The 22,051-nt window shown below is 36.2% G+C and overlaps 1 protein-coding gene across 1 annotated transcript in view; it reads left to right on the plus strand.

Moving 5' to 3' along the window:
- Positions 1-22,051, plus strand: part of slc25a26 (solute carrier family 25 member 26) — a 71,922-nt gene that overhangs the window by 37,960 nt on the left and 11,911 nt on the right. Inside the window, exon 6 of the mRNA XM_006630652.3 lies at positions 16,705-16,749. Within this exon, the coding sequence (XP_006630715.2) occupies positions 16,705-16,749 (45 nt within the window). The remainder of the gene's footprint in view (positions 1-16,704; positions 16,750-22,051) is intronic.

Below are 22,051 nucleotides of genomic sequence, written 5' to 3' on the forward strand. Positions count from 1 at the left end.
GACTTACTACTGTGTTCCCTTGAAACCGGTTCGTCACTCTTTGACTTTTTGCTGCAGGGTTTTTCTTGCATGCAACCACTGGGAAGCTCTTTTCAAGAGCTGGGTCTCAGAGCCTCAGTGATGGAGGATGGATGGCCCCATTTGACATTGTAAATTACAGCTCTAAGTTTATTCACCAGCCATCGCTGCACCCTCCCTACAGCTCATACATTAGTTCTCTGGCACAGCGTTTGTTTTCCTGCCGCCTCAGCAGGAGGTTTGGTTTTAAGGCTTCAGACGATGTTGTGTACACAGTCGAGGTTGCATTAGCTCCGAGTGTATCTGCGCTATTAGTTTCACAAACTCTCTGGGCTATATTTGTTTCCCACAATTTTCTGCGTGTTTGTCTCAATCCAACCATAAAATGATCTCAAGCAACATATGTTTCCAATAAGGCTCACTCGTGGGCCAGTGAAGGAATTTACTGTACCAGGGCTTTTCTTCTACGACGTGTAGCCTTACAAAGATGTAATGCATGCTGTTGTAAAGAGCAGCCAGCCTTTCAAAATTTGACAAAAACGATAACAGACGAAGGAAAAGAAAATGGTTCTGAAAAATGAAAACCTCTCATCATGTGACACTTGGTGCTCTTTGCATTTCAGCTCTGTCACAGTGTCACTGAATCATTACTGTCCTTAAATATTTGTTTTAGGTTGAATGGTGATAGACTGTTGTGTTTTCACAATATTTTCCTAATGTTTTTTTTGTGAGTGAAGCTTTCAAAAGTGAACTTTTGTGACTTTCATGACAATTCAGACAAAACAAGTTATTTGTAGATTTGCAAAGGAACAAGTAATAGGTTTATTCCATGCTGAAAAAAAGAAGAGAACACAACGTTTCGGCCGTGGGGCCTTCTTCAGGTGTCGACACCTGAAGAAGGCTCCACGGCCGAAACGTTGTGTTCTCTTTCTTCTTTTTTTCAGCATGGAATAAACCTATTACTTGTTCCTTTGCAGCCTACGCATGCTGACGGAGCTACCCACCTGAACTACAATTTGTAGATTTGTCGTCTTCTTGTAATTTCAAATAAACTTTTTGTTGCATTATCTGTATAGAGTAACTTTTTACACTTTTAACAAGATCTGGCCCAGCAGTAATGAGAACTTTATATACTTTTAGCAATTACAATTTGTTATATAATTTTCAGCTGCCAGCATTGATGATGAGTTCTGTATATTTCCATTTATACATCAAGTATTTTGATTTTTTTTTAAACGAGCAGTGCATGACATATGTAGACATATGAAAAGAGAAATCATAGTGTTGTAAATTACACTGAGGTTTACCTCTAATTGTAGACTGCACTTTGGTGCCTCTCATCAGAGTGATTTATTTCTTCAGAAATGTTGCTTGCGTCACTTTTATAGTCTAGTACAATAATGTGTAATAGCAACAAGTATACACTGTACATACTGTGATTCTGGTGCTGTAATATAGAGATGTTTATAAGAAAGGAAAACTTTAGCTTGATTCTTTGAGCTCGAAAACCACCAATTGTAAGCAGTTCCATATGATCTGTGTATGTTGTTCTGTTAATATTCTACTTTATTTACCATACACTTTATGCATTTGTTTTAATTAAAACAGAACTGATTCTCTGTTTAGTGTGGACTACTGAATGGTTTCAGAAACAATGGCAAGAGGAGAGATAGTATATGCGTATTGTTTAGAAAAAATAGCAAGGAATGTCTTTTTTACATATTTGTTTTCCTGTGCATATGGTACGAAAGGATCATCTTTAAAGCTGTTATAATTCTGGAGTCAAATGCACCTGCTGGAGTCATTGATATACAATTTAATTGATAATGTTATTTTAGTTCAAGTAACAGGAAGAGTGAACGATGGAGACATCTGGGGGAAGAATAAGGATAAATGTGAAGCTGTGAAAGTCCCACGTACACACAAAGGGACATATTTCTACCTAAAGCTGTGTTTCTAAAGATCCTAAAATGTTGCACCTCAGCATTTCTTCTACTCCAGTAAAGCACAGAAATTACTGCATGTCCCTGACCCTTTTTGTGCTGCAAGCCATTTTTCATAATTGCTTAGTAAGAGATACTGAATTAAAAAAAATGGCAATAAGAAAAAAAAGCTAAGCTACTGCAGTTAACTGAAATGCTGCACTTTAAGAAGTGAGGAAAATTGTAACTTTAAGTTTCAAGTTTTACTGCAACGCACAGTACAATAGACCTTACACCTACATCGTAGTGCATTAGGTAATAAAACTTGACAGCTCTGAGTAACGTAGCATGTGACTTAACAGCCTGTAAGTGTTAGAAAGACTGAAATAAATAATCTTTCTCATAGAACCCTGAAACCGATTTTTACTTTTTTATCTTTTATCACTCCCTCTTTCCATGCTCAAATCTGCAATATATCTGTACAAAACTGTCATCACCTAATTAGTTTGTCCTTGGGGCATCCTGTGTCATACCAGGACAGAATTAATGCACTAATGAACAGACTCATTGACATCATTAGAAATGAAAGAATTTCTGAAGTAGTTTGTTACAAACAGAAAAGCTTCTGATACTGTCCACAGAAATATAAATGCATCAAGTTTTTGCACTTATAATTTTCGATCATTACAAATATATAAGAATTTGTAGAGACAGATCATTATTTTTCTACATAACATAGTTTGCTTTTAGTGTTTTTAGAAAGGCCTGGCACAAATTGGATGGATCATCACTATCAATCAAGATAGATATCATGTTTGGTATAAAATTCAAGAAAATTAAAGATTTAAGCATTAACCTTCCAGATGAAAAAGCTTTTTTACAATAGATAAAAATGTACTTGCATTATTACAGGCTATTTTTAATCCTGCTTTTTAAGAGAAATATTTTACAATTGAACTACAACTAAAATTGTGTCCTAAATAACTTTGATAAAACAAGTTCCGGATAGCTTTGATTAGTTTATTCCTGATTTTAGTATAGATTTTATTTTCTTTGATATAAAGCTTCCTCACTTAAAACTGCGAAGCACTCACGCTACATGCTGATAAACCCTGACACAATGCAAATATTATTTGAAGTTGCTGGGAATTGTTTCACTCATGTCCTTGGAATTAAGAATTTTGAAGGTTTGCCAAAATGCTGATCCAAGTATCCAGAACAAGTCCTAATTTGTTTAAAATATTATTACCCTATACCAGCACTCATTTTTCCTTAGGCTGAATCTAACAAAGCACAGTGCAGCAGTGATGGGATGTTTTGACATGCTGAGCAACAACTGCAGTTTAGCTTGTTTAAACAGCGTATGCAATGGCATTTCGAGCTGTCAGGTGGAATTTTTCAGCAAGTGCAGTCAAAGCAGTGCTTTTGTTGCTTTGTAGGATTATTTTAACTTCATTTTGGGTTTCCTTTAAGCAAAGGAATTACCAGTGTGTAACTCCTAAGCTGGATAAGAACATCGTCTTGCACTGAACAAATTCTGTTCTTAACAATAAACTTTAAGACAACCTGGTGAATGGATATTTTTACGAAAGCATCCATATGTTTGATTATTTTTGTGCTTTTACCCAAGCAAAATTGTTCTTAGGGTTTGTTTTGAATTTTGTATTTATCCGTTACCGACTCACACAGATTTCACATACTCATATACTCTGAAAATAAGCACAGTGTTCCCTGTTTGTATACATCACTGTACAAATCTGAAGTTGTCCTTTCCAGGAGGTCATATTATGGGGAAAAATGCATTTGGCACTCGGAAAGACAATGTAAGGACTTGTTGGAGAAACCAGAATAATTCATCAAGTGATTCAGGATTCTGTTCTGGTTAGAAAAGGAAGGAAATCAAGATTTGTTTTGTGCCATGAGATTGGTGGATTTTACCAATGTTTTGATAATGGTTGTGGTCTGTCAGGGGTCTGTGCACAATGTTGTTATTCCTAGGAGATGTTTATGTTGTTTAAATATAGAAATAGTATTTAATTTGTTTATAGATGCAGCTATAATGCATTAATTGTTTGTTGAATCTCCCTTAATGGAAGCATAATGCACAGCTTGTGGTATTGCCATGCCCTTTATGTCCACTCTAGAGCACAGACTTGTGCTGAGATCTGGTATCTGTAACTCACAGAATCCAGGCCTCTTAATACTTTCCACAGCGAGATGATAGCTGTCAGGGGGCTTGTAATGGTACAAAGCAGATCTTTCATGCAGCAGTTATGAAGTGTTAGTCCAATGAAAGCAAGCATGGTGTAGAAGAAATATTTATTTTTGCAAACTCGTTAAGTTTTGTCAATAAAATGCATAGTTATGTAACAAAAAAGCGCTACAGCCTAACCTTATGTTAGACTCATTTTGTTTTTAAAAAAATTGTTACATCTCTTTGAAATTCCTCCCTCACACCCCATATGTATGTAACTAATTCAGCTTTAAACCATTTTTATACAACAATGCTAATGGAATAAACTGTTTAAATCTTTATTATTGCACATTGTAACTGGTTAAAATCTCAGTTTGGAATCAATTCAAATGAAGTTAGGATTAATATTATAAAATGTAACATTTGCATTTTTGTTTTTAATTATCCGAGTAGCGTTTAATTAAACATTCTAAAACATCTGGTATACAGTACCTGCTCTATAAATGATTTGGTCTATTTAGTATAAAATGCAAATTCACTTTTCGCTGTTATTAGGATTTGGTTTTGTAAGTCACGAAGCAGTGGTGGATGTTAATCTGTCAATGGACGTTTCTCACAGATGGTTTACTAAAGGGGTAGCTCCTGTATGCAGTAAGTTGCTCAGTTCTCAGTAAAAATTCACATCCCTCTTTGGAATGCAGTCATACTGTGTTTTAATATTTATCTAACTTTGTACTCTGTATGCACTAAGGTGTGTATATGTACACACTTAATGTTACATTCTCATCAAACCTCAAAGGAAGGTGGATTAGGCAAAAACTTATTTTCTCAGTTCAGAAGAAATGTCTCAATAATATTAAATATTTCAGATTAACCAGCTCTAGTTGTGGATATACTTAGTTTATGTCAGTTTACAAACACAAAAATCTTAATCTTTCAATGTATTGCTTTATCCTGTCTTTTTTATTTGAATGGATACATCTTTGAGCTACAGTATGATGGAAAAAGCTTTTCATACCATTGAAGCAGGTACTTCATTAAACAGAGAAATGTGACCTACCAGGTGCTTTATATTTGATACTGCTTAGCCTCTTGCTTGTATAAAAAAATGGAATATTATTGTATAATCCTTTCCCCACTAATCTTCAACAAGATTGCATTTGCGCCTTTAAAACATATTCATTTTCAGTTCTAGCACAAATTCTCATAGCATAGTTTTCTAAGGAACAGGCTATCTACAGATGTTTGCTGATTATATTAAATGTATGCGGTATTACCTGGTAATAAATTGGAGATTAGCCTTGGACTGTGTATTTCCTGGTTGGTTCACTTCTTCAGACGGTTCATTGTTATCCCGTTTCCTTCCAAGATATGGGGTACTCTAATGGTTTAGCCATCTGACACACATCTGCTTCCTATTGCACAATATCTTCATTCTACTGGAGACCCAGATCTCATTCCTTATATAATGAGTTTCTTCATGTCTTTTCTGGACTTAAAAGTTTGGCATTCACCACAGCTGAGTACTGGCAGGTATTTATTCACTTACTTAGTATGTTAATTAATTAGCATGTTTTTGCTGGGAATACAATAATGTTAGATTAGATCCATAAACATGAAACTTTTTAAATATTTAAACAGATGTTTGTATATGTTTTTTAATACTGTCAGCATTTATTTTGATGTGTTAGTTCATTAATCAGTTGATTAATGAGCTAACACATCAAATGTTTTGTTTAGAAAAATACCATTTGCTTGGTAAGTGACTCACAACAAGTAAACTATTTTTTTTCAGAAGAAGAAAATGATTCTTAATACTTGGGTAGTATTAATTTGTCATTTCTTGTGTTGGTGGTATGAGGTATGTAATCTAAATTCTTATCACATGCTTTTTATCTGAATTTCTACTGCAGATATTGAAATTATCAACATGACATAAATATACAGGACAATCATGAAGAGTATGTTACCTATGTTTAAACTACCCCTTTTTGCTGTGCTTGGTTAACTCAGAAATAATTATTTTTTTCCATATTGCCAAACTCCTATGAAAGAAATTCCATTGCCTTATTTTGCTTCTTGCATCCTTTCCTTTCTCAGCCTATTTCCACCTCTGTTTTACAGTAGGCATCAGTAAGCACCCTAGAAACTAACTGATAATGGGACTAGTAAGCAGACAAGAAGATCATTACACTCATAGCATAGCCTGTGGAAAAGGCTACATACAATTTATGTTTAAGGCTGTAATTTTGCTTGTAATTACAGAGGTTTTTCCTGAATGAGACAATTTAATGGATTGATTAGATTAGATGATTACTGTTTAGATGAGTGGGATCTAAATGCCTAAAGTAACCTCTAGAGGTTCAGGATTATATTGCAGTCTTAAAAAACAAACCATAAAAAATGTACAGCCCTTACCATAAATGTTGAAATTGAATCAACTTTTTCAAGTGCGCGGAGATTATTCTTCTCCATGTGTTCACGTAGATTCAGGTATGTTTAAATGATTCCCAAGCAGATTTCTAGCTACATTGCTCTCTTTATATTGTAGCTCTGGAGTTATCTGTATCTTTGGGTAATAATTGATCTCTGGTGCAGATTATTTCTGCAGTAGAAGTACAGGCAGCTGTCTAAAACTTTTGTCATGGTCTGTCGAATACTGATATTCCATGGGGAAAAAAAGTATTTTTTATAAATAATTAATATGATTAATGGCCATTAAGTCACCCTAATGCTTTATATGTTATTGGGAGGTGAGAATCGACACATTGTATCATCCAGTAGTTGGATATATCAGCTGAGATATTCCTGGAAAAATGATATTTCAAGTTTCACTAGGGGCTGGATATAATGAAAATTAACCAAACTAAATAAGTTACACTGTTGGGCAGCACAGAGGTGTGGTTAGCACTACAGCCTCACAGCTCTTTGGTTTGACTCCTGGCCTGCCTGTATGCATGGTGTTTGCGTTTTGTCTTCACATTTGTATGAGTTTTCACCAGACACTCCAGGTTCCTGCCACTTCCCAAAGACATCCCTGTCAAGGGTATTTGCCTGCTCTTAATGCTCCCTTACTTGAAGGGGAGGTTCAAGTGGATTTTTCAAACTCTGGGGGTGGTGTTGTCAGCACAGCTAGTACTAGCTATTGGACTGTAAAGAAATATAATTATATGAGCTCCATGGGGCAAATGGCATCTCATCTGTTAGCCTTTCTGATGTTTTGATTTAAAAAAAATGGTTTTGCAGTTGTATTGCAAATCAGTCATTGCACTTATTTAATCTTAATTCAGTATTTTTATTAAAGTATTCTTTTTTGCACACAATTGAACAGACTTTGCACATTACATTTAACAAGCAGGGATCATATTATGCACTGTAACTTAATATGTTGATATATCAATTATTTCAAAGCCAAAAGCAACTTTATTTTTCCTTTGTTTTTGATGCTTCAGCATTAGTTTTCACCAGGCCTGTTGGAAAGTCTGAAAGAATTTCTTGATGTAAAAGCAGCTGATAAACTTGTAACCTTTAAGATTTGAACCTAGTAGGAGTGATTCAGTTCTCTTTCAAATATCATCTAGACATCTTTTGATCTAAATTTTCTTCTAAAAAGCACATCCTATTCTTGCAACCAAAGGTGAGCTTTAGCTCTGTTCTTTTGGCTTAGGGAGGGGTTGGCTGTAGGCAGCATTTGCCAACACGTTTCCTGTTAGTTTCCAAAAGGGCTTAATAAGATAAAACTATTTCCTTATATAACAAATACAGTGTGTTTTTCGTAAACAGAAACCATTGCATAGCACACTATCCTGAGTTGTATAGTGAATACAATGGAGCTGTATGTGTAAGTACCTTTCTGACTGTACAATTAACAGTCTGGACATGCCTCTTGACAAGATTAGGATAAGCATCAGTATGCATCTAGTGCATTGTGACCTATTAGAGTGATTTGTCAAATTGCAGGCACTGTAGCTAAGAAATTGGGCTTAATTCAAATTTATTTTGACATGTTTTTTTCCCGATGCCAAACATGGTTTAAGGATTTATGACAGCCCATTTTACCACAAGAATACTAATAATCCTCGAAGTAACATTGTACAAAATGGAGAGACAAAAGAAAACCTTTATATATGATAAATGACCTGACAATCGAGTAAAAGAATGTTTCTTTCCGATCTAGATCTTGTTGTGAGAAGTGTCTCCCACAATACAATATAGACTGTTATACATATATCTCAATTCCCCTAATCACTGGTGAAGCAGAGCACAACGCAGTGTTCATGAATGTGAAAGGAAGATTCCTATGATAGCTGGTCAGTCAAATAGAAGCTTAATTTGAAACTGCATTCAACAACTTTTACGTAAAGTGTTAATGGAGCACAGCTATAGTTGCTGAAATCAGGAAAAAATAATGACTCAGAAGATGAAAGCAAAAAATATTGTTTTATTATGGTTGATCATCCTGGTTTGGAAGTCATATTTTTAAGAATGTGTCAAAACGGCTCTAAATTATTAATAATAATAACAATAACAATAGCTAGATGCAATATATTTTTGCCACCACTCTAAGGCTACTAATATATTTCTTCTTATTATTATTAAATAAGTCTTAAAGGTCAGTCATGCTGAACTCCAATGTAATATAGGTTTTTGATGCTACAAAACAAGCTGTTCAGACGTCTGAAGTAATGGACTTTTTTCCTTCTCTTTGTGATTTATGATAATGCTATTTATTTGTGGGCGCATGTGTGATTAAATATTTATTGACTTTTCAGTCATAGGCATTTTATAAGAATTCATTCAATTCAGAATAATTGGTTCTGTGCCTCAAATGTATTTGTCTGAGTAGCTTGGCCGGGCATTCCATTTTTTTAAGCCAAACACCTTCTTTTTTCCAAAGTCTGACAGATATTATTTCACTGGACAATTAAATTAAATGAGCCCTACTCTGTGGTTTATCTAGAAAAAGTAAACAATTCCCAGCAGATGCCAATATGTCTAATAAAGCTCTTGAGGAGCATTTGTTTAAAGAGCCACTTGGTACAGTGCATGTGGCACTCACCATATAAGGTCAAAAAAGCTAAACAGAGCTTTTAAAGGAACGGTGTGATTTATACAGCTTTTTGGGCAGTGTGTATTTTAAGTCTCTATGACTAAAGCACCTGTTTGGACACAAATTTGCAGTTGATTCCCTTTTAACTTGCTGTTCCCCATAAAGAGTTAGACTAATTTGATTTATTTGACACACTTCTAAAAGCAATTCACTTTCATATCATTATAGCAGAATTGTAGGAAATAGTTTCTGGTCAAAGACAACAGTTTATCTTCTGAAACACTGTATTATTAACTGGAGTGCGTGCGAAGAATAAGCTCTTACTTTTTTTGACGTTTCATTCTGTTTTCTTTCTGGCTCTGCTTTGCTTGATTTTTTTACTTGCGCTGTTTGTTTTTGTAAAGTTCTTAAACATTATTTAAAATGCTGTTTGGTTGATTTAGCCTAATAATTCAGGCACGTTAATTTTAAATTCGAGGTGCTGGCAGGCTTGAAGGATCTGTACATGTGTATGCCTTTCATTTGGAATAATTTTGCGACATATTTTTCCTTTGATTTTTCGAGGATGACCAAAGTTGTGAAATTGTTTTGTTTAATCATTTCATGTGGGGAGGGGGGTTACAGAATTGAAAACAAGTTTGTCTTGCATTAAATGGTATTTCTGAGTCACAGAATATCTGCTGAAGGTATGCAGTTTGGCAGGAAACAGTCTGCATATGTGGAACAGATTTGCAATTTGCACTTTGCCCACTTTGAATATAAATATGGAAGTCTAGCCTGGAGCGACACAATTCCGTCTGAAGATTTGTGCTTGGGACGACAAAGGCCGTGCTGTCTGTCTGGGTGTCCTGATGTAATGTCGGCACACGGGGACCCATCAGACACACTAATTGATACTCTGCTTTATTAGGGCCCTTGAAGGTGTGTAAATGTGTGTATGTTGTGTTGTTTTAAGCCCCATATTATATTTCATCATCTATTTTTTTTGTGCTCATTCCACTGTGAACTTTACGGTTGTTGGTGACATGTCTAAGAATCTTGTCACAGCGTCAGCAGTGAGCACTTTCTGGTATTGAAAAGATGCCTGGCCTCTGAGCTCAACAGAGATACTTTTGATGCTGTTGTGTTCCATCTTTCTCATTTTTACCAGCTGTCAATGTAAGCACCCTTGTGGCACGACTGTAACCGATCATTCTAACAAGCTGGATTTGTCTTTGTTGTTTTGCATTAGGCTTCTCTGCAAGAGCAGTGCTAGAGAGACTGGAATCCTATAAAGGTGCATGGAACAAAACATCTAGTCGATTTTAGTTGTGGGAAATGACCTAGGAGTAACATCAAAATGACGGGAGTCACAGGGGTCTGGAACAAACTGCCCAATCACTCTGTTGAATCAGGGACTCTTGAAGTACCAGCCCAATGAGATTAGATAAAGGAGATATATTAATTAAAAGGCTTAGTCTCATTTGTGTAATTTGTTTCTGATTTTTGTGAAGTGATTCTAATGACAGATGTAAAGATTTTGCCTGCCTGCCTGCCTGCCTGCCTACCTGCCTACCTGCCTACCTGCCTGCCTGCCTGCCTGCCTGCCTGTTTGTTTCTAACACTAACCCTGCTTACAAAGATAGAAATCTCTTTGGAGAGAGCCATTGGAAAAGGTACACAATAACTGAGCTTACTCTGCATCCTCATGGTTAAAGTATTCTGTTTGTGCTGTATAGTTTAATAAGGAGGTTGACTGACTTTCGTTTATTACAACTATATATGATACCTGCTATCACTTTTAAAATGAAGTCTTGTGAGTTGTTACTATTTTGTCATAATCCCTTTGTGGACTCTTACTACATTATTACTACTAATCTGAACTTCTTCAGCTTTCTGTGTCTCTCTCTGCTGGGAGACGACTATCACTTCATAAATCAAATCTGACCAATAAAAGGTTTGCTCTAACTTTTTTTCATCATCAGGACCTTGTAAAGTACAATTTTTTAACATCTAAAAAAAGACATCTGGTAGCCTGGATTTTGAAAATCTTGCTTCGTGTATTAAGACCCTTGGCTTCTCCTTTGCCTTGTCTGGATAAACAAATGCCTGTGTTCAGTTCAAGTACCACAATAAAGATCTGCACTAGCAGGTTTCCATCGAGTTGGACTGTAACAAAACACCATTGAGGGTGTTTTGTTACAGATTCATAAAAACAGAAATATACTTTGTGTTGCACTTTGCCCCTAGTGTTGTGTGCATGGGGCATTTTTCCAACTTAGCCATTCAGTTGTCTTTTCTGTTTTTTAAAAGAGTTTAAGTGAATTTGTACTGATGTTGTATCTGAGGTGAGCAGCAGTTTATTTTTTATTTTGTTCTGAAAACCCTCAGGGAGACATTGCAAATGAGCTAAAAGATCATATGCTTTAGTTTTAGTTAAAATTGGAGCAGCTGAGTTCTAATCCTTCTGCGACTTGTTAAAAACATGTCTGGATACACCTGCAAGCACTGCATGACAATTGTTAAGCTTACAGAAGACAAAAAGCATGCATTGGGTGTTCTGTATCAGGTTGGGAAAGATATGAAATGATGTGAGCAATGTTACAAAGTGGCAAAAGATTACTAGGGGCTTTGATTGATTCCAGACTAAAGTTGACACATTTGCAGAGTTCATAAGGAGGACAAATCAACATAACTTAAAGTCTTGTCAGATGTGAAACGTTTATATCTATTTTTAGTATCACCGAAGCACCATGACAGATCTGATTAATGTCAGGTTTCATGCTGACATGAGTTTTAAGTGTCATCAGCTGTGGCAAGGTGGTGTCATAAAGAGACCAAGAGCTCTGTTTTAAGCCACATGAAGGTGCTAGGCTCCGGTTTTGTTTTATATGGATCTCTGTGGGAGAATTCACAGAGATAATTACCTGTGGAAATTATCTGAAGATCTTGCTTCTCATTCCACTAGTTACATTTAAGAGGATTCCAGAGGGGAGAGCCTCAGTTTACATCTTGATCCAGTAGAAGCAGGACAAAATCCTGCTCCCACGTCAGGGGTACCAGAGAAGCTTCAAAAGACGTGAAAGTCTATATATTCAATTAATTAGTTATACATAAAAAATAATTATTTTTTCAAATATTATTCTGTAAGATGGTATAAATGGTATCAAAAGCGGCACCAGGATATATTAAAAATGAGTCCATAATCAGCCCAAACTATTTATTTATTTCTTTAGGATGACAATACTGGAATCTGTATATCTTATAATGATTGAACAATATAGGTACTTGCTTTTTTGGGATGAGAATTCCCAAAAGGATTATGGCTATCCAGCATTTATCAAATTAAAACAGTTGTTTAAATGACCTGATTGAAAGTGATCAGGAATATGAAAATAAGGAGAAAAGAAAGGGACTATGAAAAGGGGAAGGAAGAGGTGAAAAAGGACATCCAAAGAGATGGACATCTTTGAGATTTCCAGGGGAAATATGGAAAGCAGAAATGTGTATTTGAGAGATTTAGAAAGAATTAAGTTCAGAATGAAGTTCATTCAGAGCTGGAGGAAGGTGAGAAGGTGTGAGAAGGATTTGGTTTCTGATGTCTTTCTGTGAATGGCTATGGATGTTTACTAGAACTGTGGACAAGAAGCCTTTGTGAAAATTAGATAGTTGGCTGTATAGCTTTATTCACGGATCAGGAAAAAGAGTTCCAGTGGAAGCATCATCCTGCAAATTGGGGGTTTGTTTGATGGAATAGAAAGGGTGATGGAGTGAAATGAAAGCACCATTGGAATGTGGTTCTGGGAATGGGAATTACTTGTGAGGCTGTCAGTGCAGTATTAAGGATCCCCCCTCAATACTTTATTTTAATTAAAACATGTATTTTAATAGTTTGTGGAAATTAGTCTCTTCAGCGCATAGTCTGAGATACTATAGGAAAGGAAGATAGTTGTTGTTATGTTTGGGATGGAAGGTGTATACTGTATAAAGGAGAGAGAAAATAAATAAAAATAACTTAATTTGCTTGAATACGAGGTTGCCATAGTGTCTGCTAAATCCAGCTACTCCTCTCACATCGCTGAGGGCAATCGTAGCAAGCCTAGACACCTGTTTTCCACCATCAACAGATTGCTTAAGACAGACTCACCTACAACACTACCTGCCTCATCCCAACTGTGCAACCATTCTATTTACAATGCATGTTGCCTTCATGCCTCTTCTGTGTTAGTCTAGTTTTGCTGGTTTCCTTCTCTCTAACTTCTCCCTACTTAATGCTGCATTCCTTAGTAAATTGGTAAATTGAAATCTACCACCTCCTATTAGATCTCCTTCCCCCTGTTTTATTCCTTTTGTCTCTCTGCTGCCGGCTTCTTGTCCTCAACATAATAAATGAGCCTTTGAGTACTGGTGTGGTACCAACAGCCTTCAAAACTGCTGCATTTACCCCTGTGCCTAAAAAAATAGCTATTTTTCACCCTCTAGCTAACCTGTGCATTTATTTGTTCTCTCTCTGTAAAGAACTTTGAGGAGGCACTTTTAAAGGTGCTATATAAAATAAAATGTCTTATTATTGTTATTTATTATTGTAAAGGAAGTTGTTTGAATTTAGTTCCAGAAAAGGAAAACTGGTGGAGGATACATTAACAGTGGATTAGATGGATGGCTGAAATTGCTGTAGCTCATTGTTAGAGCAGGTGGCAGCACCAACACAGACATCAGTATATTGCTAGACAGTTTTGGAATGAAGCCAGTATAGAAGAAGAAGCAAGATGTTAGCATAATTTGGTCCCATCCAGGTACCCATGGTGACACTGCTGACCTGGTAGTAGAAAAGATAAGTTAAAGAAAATGCATTCAGCATGGGAATTGAACCAGTCGTTTAAGTATGAGGGTTGGGGGATCCAGCCCTGCACATTTGTTAAGTGTGTGTTTCAGAGCTGTGAGGCTGTTGTCATGGCAAATGATGTTGTATAGGGATGTGATATCTATGGTAAACATTCTGGACACAAAAATTGGAAGCTGTCAAAATCATTTTGTTAGTATATTTAATGTATGAAGGAAGATTCTCAGCAAATGGTATCATCAAGCTGTCAGTGTGTTTTGGATATTGATGCTTGAAGGTTGCTTTAATTGGCTTCACATTGAAAGAAAAAGAAAGATTGATAGTTTGTATTTTTAAGATTAGCTATGCGATAGTTGAGTTTGATTTTATATTTCCCCAAAATCCTAGTTCGGTGCCTTCCCTGACACAGTTCAGGGGCTGGCACAAGTGACCCTGTTTGACCTTTCTAGTGATGAAGAAGGAGAGTCTCTTGCTGGTGGAGATGACACGCTTCCTCAGAGAATTCAGCTTGTCAGCTCTCTGTACTGCAGTGACATTGATTTCTCCTCACTGCTGCTTCCTGCCAGGGCAGATAACAAACATGCTGTGGCAGGTGTCAGTCAAGATCTGTGTGGTTTGGAGGCCTAAATAAAAGAGTCACCTCATTTATTAATCATCACTCACAAGAGTACAGGAAAAATTATACGAACAAGACTGTACAATACACTTGGATTATTCCATTGTAAACTATTATTTTATTTTCCTTTGAAATTGCTGTGTTCCATGGCATCCTATGTTCTGTGTTCTGTACTCTGTAACTCTGTTGTTTTTGAGTGTCTGTATGCCTTCATTTTGGTCAGCAGTATAACACTGGAAGCACTTTTTTCACAAATTGTATACTAAATGTCCTTTAGACCATTCCAAAAGGCAGTTCTGTGTGTGAGACTAGTGCTACTTTTTTTCTGAGTGCTTAATCCCGTATGACCATGAAAACATTTTTGTATGAAACATCCTGGAACAAATGGGTTTGTAATCATTTAAATCTTGTGTACAACTCGCAAATCCTTTTCATTTTCAAAGCTGTACTTTGACCAATGAAACAGACTTGATATGGTGTCTTTTCATGGTTATGGAGCTTCTGAGAACAGGCATTATGGGGATAATTATCTGCTTTTTGACATTGTGAAACAGTACGACCAAATTACCATTAATTTATGTCATCATAGATAAAGACCTTTGCTTGCTTTTAAATATGCCTTAAATGGTGTTTCTTTCAAGAATATTAGTATATAAATAATTAGGTTATATGACAAGTTAAAGACTCAAAGACTTATTTTTTATGCTTTCAAAGTCATTTTATCTGCTTTATTAAAAAAACAGAAGCCTGATTTGGCTGGATTTTTATTTTTTATTAATTATTTTTAGTAGTTCTGAAGTAATTTTAAATAGGACCAGAACATAACGCAGGAACACCCCTTTTCCCCACCATGCCATCAGTAGTAGCCCCTGTGTGTGCAAACAGAAGTTATACCCTTCATTTGAAGCACCCTAATAATCTACTGTCATACCCCTAACAGCATAGATCCAAGATGGAGTAAGCTCCTTATGAATGATCCAGTGAATCCTGAGGTTCTGAACAGAACTAATGCCTTTTTTAGTTAATGAGAGACCAACCAACCAAATCAGTTTCTTTCATTATGAGTATCTGGCAAAAGTGCCAAGGGAGAACAAGAAATATGAATTATTAGAATTGTGGACAAAGAAGAATAAACCTGTTTCCAAATCTTAACCATGTCTGCACATTACTAAAAATATATAAAATGGTCTCCACAGTGCCTGCTAGACAAAGCATACACAAGACACTAAGACGCTGATGATGGCATTAGAAAGTATTCCGGTGCACTTCTTACCTAAACAAACCCTAAAACTGCTAAGGATTTGTAAGAATCCTTTAACAGAAAAGCACAAAGACAGGTACTTTGTCCCGCCCTTGAAGTCCAGCAGAATATGCACTAGAAGTAGAATCAGTAGAACATCAACATCTGATGGGGAAAAAAAGACGAGTCAGAAAGATCTATCATGTTTGCAAGTGTTGGACAAAACAAGGCCGCCCTGAAAAGAAAAAATCAGATAATGTGAATTATAGCTCTAAATTAAAGAAGATAACATGGAAAACATTTTTTTTAATTTAATGCAATTCAAGTTTTAATGACCTACAAAAAACTGAATGGTGAAAAAGAAAAAAAAACATGCAACTTGTCAGTCTGCAGAATTTTAGCACATATGTAAAAGATAATGTGAGCATGTTAGATATATATACAAAAACCGTGCTGCTTTTTTTTCTTTGGTATAGTTCAAACTCTTTGTGCTAGTGGACATCACTAACACTGATTCCACAGCAGGTGTGAAAGAAAGGTTACAATAGCAACTGAGTCTGGCCTCTGGAAACTGGGTGTCAACACACCTGCATTCTCAAGTGTTAAAACTCCCCTGAGGGCACAACAGCTTCTCTTCTCTCTGTGCAGGACGAATCCCTGTTTGTTTCATACACCTGGTGCATAGACTTGAGTTACCTTATTGCTCTTTTATGATATTTCTATAATCTTACCATATATTGTTAACAAAATAACTGACTTTAGTCATTATTGTTTTGGTTATTAACCCTTGTGTATCATTTTTGTTTTCATTGTTAACCCTTTCAACTGTTTTCAACTTTCAGATTCCCTTCTCACTTGTGCAGTTTCCTTTATGGGAGTATTTGAAGGTATGTACTTTCCCCCTGGTGTTGACAGCCATAGTTTATGATTAATCAATAATAAGACTGGTTACATGCTACTACAGTTGTGGCTGAAGCAATATTTTATCTTGGCTTTCCTCTTGGGATAAACGTCTAACTTTATATCCTCAATTATGGTTATCTCAGATGTTATTAAACAGAGCTATTGTCATTTGGCCTATGATGTAGAAAAGTTTATGTCACTAAGATGTCTGCTCTTTCAAACATAAAAGTGATTTTAGTGTAACGTTCGTAGCCGTGATGTCCTGGGTAGCCAGTAGGAACACTAAATTCCATTAGCATAATGGCTTAATTTTTGTTCAGCAGAAAAGGACAATGTAGCAGACAGCCACGAGGGAGACGTTGCCCGCTCTCAGTGAAATAATAACTGTCATTCAGTTCATGTTTCACACTTTCAAAGACATTCCTTCTGCCATCTTCATGTTGATGCTTCGTCATTCTGTGTACAATACTAGAATTTGAAACTTTAGTGTTGATCACAATTGCAGATCTGAAACATTTGAAATTCTATTTTGCTAAAAAAAAACAGCTAAATAAATGTTTTACAAAAAAGTGAAAAAAAGTTTGCCAGAACCTGAAACAACAAAATCTGATCCTTTGTAGTTCCATGAAGTTAAATTTGCGTGTCACCTGTCCAAATATTTAGTCAATTCACTTTGACGTTTTGAGTCTGATTAAGTGAAAAATTGAGTCTTCCGCATTGTGTTTGTTTTGGATAATATCAGAAGACACAATCTTGCTGTTTTTCAGTTAAATTAGTCACAGATCTTCCGAAGCCTGAGGGCCACTGTCTGCTCTCCCTGCTTTTGAGGGTGAACCTGAAGTTGTTCAACAGTGTTAGTGAATAAAGAAGGCAAACTTACTGCTTAAATCACTGTACAGTGATACAGTATGAACTCCGTGCTGTGGCACAAATATTATGTAACGAGGAAATGTGTATATTGGTAGTGGATCATCGGCTAACCAGCATACCAACACAACACTAAAATAGAAATGAAAAAATGAGAAATTGATGTCATAATAATATAATAATAATAAACTTTATTTTATATAGCACCTTTAAAGGTGGCTTCTTAAAGCGCTTTACAGGATGACAATAACAATAAATAAGAAGAGTATAACAATAAATAAGGAGAATACACAAGATAAGACACAATTACAATAAATAGAGGAGTGGTACTAACGAGTGGATGGTGGTACTAAGAAGAGCAGAGGGGTGAAGAATGGAACCAGTTAAGTAAAGGCTTTTCTGAAGAAGAGGGTTTTGAGTCTGGATTTGAAGGAGTTTAGAGAAGGTGACTCTCTGATATCCTTGGGCAAAGAGTTCAAGAGCTTGGGGGCATAACAGGAGAAGGCCCTGTCACCCATGCAATGTAGATGGGCTTGGGGGACATGTAGTTTAGACCCAACTGAGATGTTACCTTTTAATGTACATTCCCTGTGACAAAACAAAAACATTGTTTCAGCAATGATTTATGTGTCACTGACACCAAGTCCCAGAGAGTCAGAATGAAAGGCTTTAAAATGAACCTGATTGTTTAGTAAAATCTTAATGCCCTGGTCTCCTATGGGTTTATTGTTAATGGTATTGGTTGGGTTGGCTTGCTTCACCACAATTCTGTGGAATTGATGCCCATTTTCAGGAGATTCCTGCAAAAGTGAAGTAGTAGCTGTTTGGTATTACGGGTTGCAGGTCTTATGGTTTAAATAGGTCAAGCCAAGAAGTTTCCGTGTACCACACACTCTGAATATAGTTGATTCATCAAAGCCCATGCTGTGTGGCATTTTAATTGGAAGAATCAACATCTGCTCAGAGTAGGGTTTTTTTTTCCTGTTTGGATTTTTTTTTCTTTTTTTACAGCCACTAGCCTGCTAAACAGCCACATAACAGCTGTTTATTTGGTGGAGACAAACCTCTGATGTCATGGTCATGAAGGAACAATGATAATTATTCTATTTTCTTATATATGTGTACCTCGCACATTAAAGCTGTCACTTCTTTATTAAGAGAGAATTCCTTATGAGCCTCAAATAAATAAATTAATTAATATTTTGAAACCTGCAGTGGAAGGTCATTATTCCACACAAAACAGATAATACAGAAAAATAAAGGCACCTGTTTCTTTTCTTTATTACTCAGTTCCTTCTAGAATGCCTGCTGCCTCATGCTAGGATGAATGTTTAGTAAATGTGGAATTGTTATAGATTGCAAATCAACATAGTCCACAAGTAAGTATGTTTTTAGACTAGTGAATAACTTTGCTTCTGATATGGTTTACCAATACTTAATGTCTATATATATGAGTAGAAATTACTTGCTTGCAAGAGAATGTCATTGCTACCATATTTTGATGGCGGAAGATAAGTAGGTCTATAATTTTGAACCTGAGTTTAGCTAGAGCATGGCTGGGGACCCTGTCCCCATACACCAACAATAACTCTAAAAAATGTTTCGTATTGCTCATTTTCCTTTTAGATTCCAGTCCCCTCTGTTGACCTTGTCTTTATCCTTTTGGATTTTATATAACAGCATCAAATCTCTTGATACTGTATATGTTATTATACACAGGCATGATTTAGTTCTCTTAATACATTTGTATATGACAATCACGGTCACCTAAGACGAGGAATCACTCTTGCTAATCTTTTTTTAACTTTGTCTAAGGCTATAGCATACGTTTTTTGTTATAGAGACCAAACCTGAACAAAATATTCTAAGTAAGATCTTATCGAACCTCTGTAGAGGTGAGGATAGGTTCTCCTGATTTAATATTCATGCCTTTTGCTATATATCTAAGGTTTCTGTTTGCTTATTTGATTCTTTTACTACATTACTTTGAAGAAGACAAATAAATAATCTACATCAGTGGTTCTCAAACTTTTTGGACCAAGTACCACCCCTAATCCAAACAAAGCATCCAAGTACCACCTACAAGTCATCATCTCATAGGAACCCCAGAAATTCTCAATGACCAACATGAGTGTGTGTGCACACACTCACACATACATATAATAAATATTATAATAATACACTTTGATATAGCGCATTTAAATGTGGCTTCTCAATGCGTTTTACAGAAAAAAACAGTAACAACAACAAATAAAAATAATAAAAAAGCACCACTTCAGTGAGAGGGGTGAGCCTGTTTAGTCGAGCAAAGCAGATGTGAATTCATTTTTCGTGCCTTTATACAATTCACAACAGAGTCTAACAGATTTTAAATCGTCAGGCATTTTCTTGATGCAAAGCTCTCGCGGTGAATGTTGCAATGCGTCCATTAATTTCTGGAGCAGCCTCTTTAATTCGTGCAACTACACCGCTATGTCAGCTTGTCATCGCTCTAGCACCATCTGTACAAACTCCGACACATTTTATCCAGTCGATGCCATTCTCTTCGATAAATTCATTCAGAAGCTGAAATATGTGGTCTCCTGTAGTTCCTGTTGGTAGTGGCACACATAACAGAAAGTCCTCATGGGACGTACCCTCAAACTCGTATCTAAAGTAAACGAGTGAATTGGCCAAATTTACTACATACTCAGCTAATTGCAGTGAAAAACATCTGCTCATCTTAACGCGCTCTATCAGCGTACTTTTGATATCATTTCAATAATTCTATGAATGACTGTGTCTTTCAGGGGGGCAGCAGGTCGAGCTGTTTAGCAGCTTTTTCTCCACACATAATACGTGTCAGCTCTTTTGTCAACGGTAAATAAGGTTCTTCAAAAATAGTGTGGAGCTTACCTGCTTTAGCAATCCGCAAGCATTGATCACCACAAATGTTTTGTTACGGTGTTCTAGAGTTTTCCGGTTTTCAGAATCTCATTCACGTTTCCCTTTTTAAAGTTATTTTGAAAAGAATAACTTTTCAAAATGTATTCTCCCCCCCACCCCACCTTCTCCAGCTCTGTGGCCTGCTGCAGGTGCTAACCAGAAAGAGTTAAAACAGGGGTCAGAGAGCAGGGAAGTTGAACAGAGCTCAGGCTGTGCAAGTTTCCATGCACCACAGCCAGCGGATTTACTTCCAATTTGTTATTCATAAGGGAAGAGCGAGAGACTGGGATGGCTCTCTGCGACGGCATCCTTTGAAGTAGAAAACAAAGTCTCCCATTCAATCTGCAAGTTAATGGAATACACATGACACATCTTGGCACTTAGCAGAGCCCTTCCACTGCACATGCTGGTGAAGGGTGTGTGTCTGTATGGTGGTGGGGGGAAGTGCCCCTTTAAAAAAAATATATCTAATTATTTCATGCTGTTCTTCAAATGGCATTCCTTAAAGCAATCAAGCATCTATTATTTGGGCCAGCTGAACAATTGTAATTCTTTTCCAAAGAGGATCACTAATTATTTGAAATATGTACCTTTCAGCAGGCGCCATGTAATGGAGAAATTAAAATGTTTGCAGAATTTTGCATGTTCAAAAAATTCCATTTGAAATCATTCTCTTTTTCTATTAAATGTTTGTTTAGTGTACACTTGGAGCTTGGATGAGAATGAAAAGACGGGGTTATCAGGGCAAATGAGGCAGTTCACAAAGAATAAATACAGAGGTCCACATCCATTCCCAGTGCACACAAACCTTTTTTAGAAAATACTCTTCATGGTTTATGTTCTTGAGTATTTAAATTTTTTCCTATTTAGAGAAGTAGGAATGGGTTTTTAGAACTTTGTCAGTGCAAACCTTTTCAGTGAAACCTTAAAATTCAATACAGAAATGTGTACCTTTTCCATGAATTAAATCATTTAATGAACATGCAGAACATTTCAAGATAGGCTCTCTCTCTTTAATAAATCATTGATCTGATATCACCTGCTTCATTGCTATCCATGAGTAAATCTAAAAACGTTCAAAAGGCCTGTGAAGGTGATTATTAAATAATTTCTAATAGGCCACTTCACAATAATTTTTCTCCAGTGCTCCGTTTAGATATCTTTAAATTGACATCAATATAGTTAAGTAAAGACCAAAGAATAACTGTCACATTGACAATTCTCAAACAGCTCAAATAAAGTTTATCTAATAATACAGTTACCCATCTAATGCTCATCAATAATTTGTTCCTTCTTTAAATAATGAATATAGTTTAAGTTGTCCAATCAAATGTCCATCAGGCCAAGAAAGACATAACTTCATTGGATAATTCATACCTACTAAATTTACTTGTGATTGTGATACAGACTATAAGAAGGGTATTAAATCCAGTTCATCTTATTCTGTGCTTCACACTTTCAGCACAACAGAAGCTGTTGACAACCCTGAAAGAG

The sequence above is a fragment of the Lepisosteus oculatus genome, chromosome 4, assembly GCF_040954835.1.
Source record: "Lepisosteus oculatus isolate fLepOcu1 chromosome 4, fLepOcu1.hap2, whole genome shotgun sequence".
Classification (NCBI taxonomy): domain Eukaryota; kingdom Metazoa; phylum Chordata; class Actinopteri; order Semionotiformes; family Lepisosteidae; genus Lepisosteus; species Lepisosteus oculatus.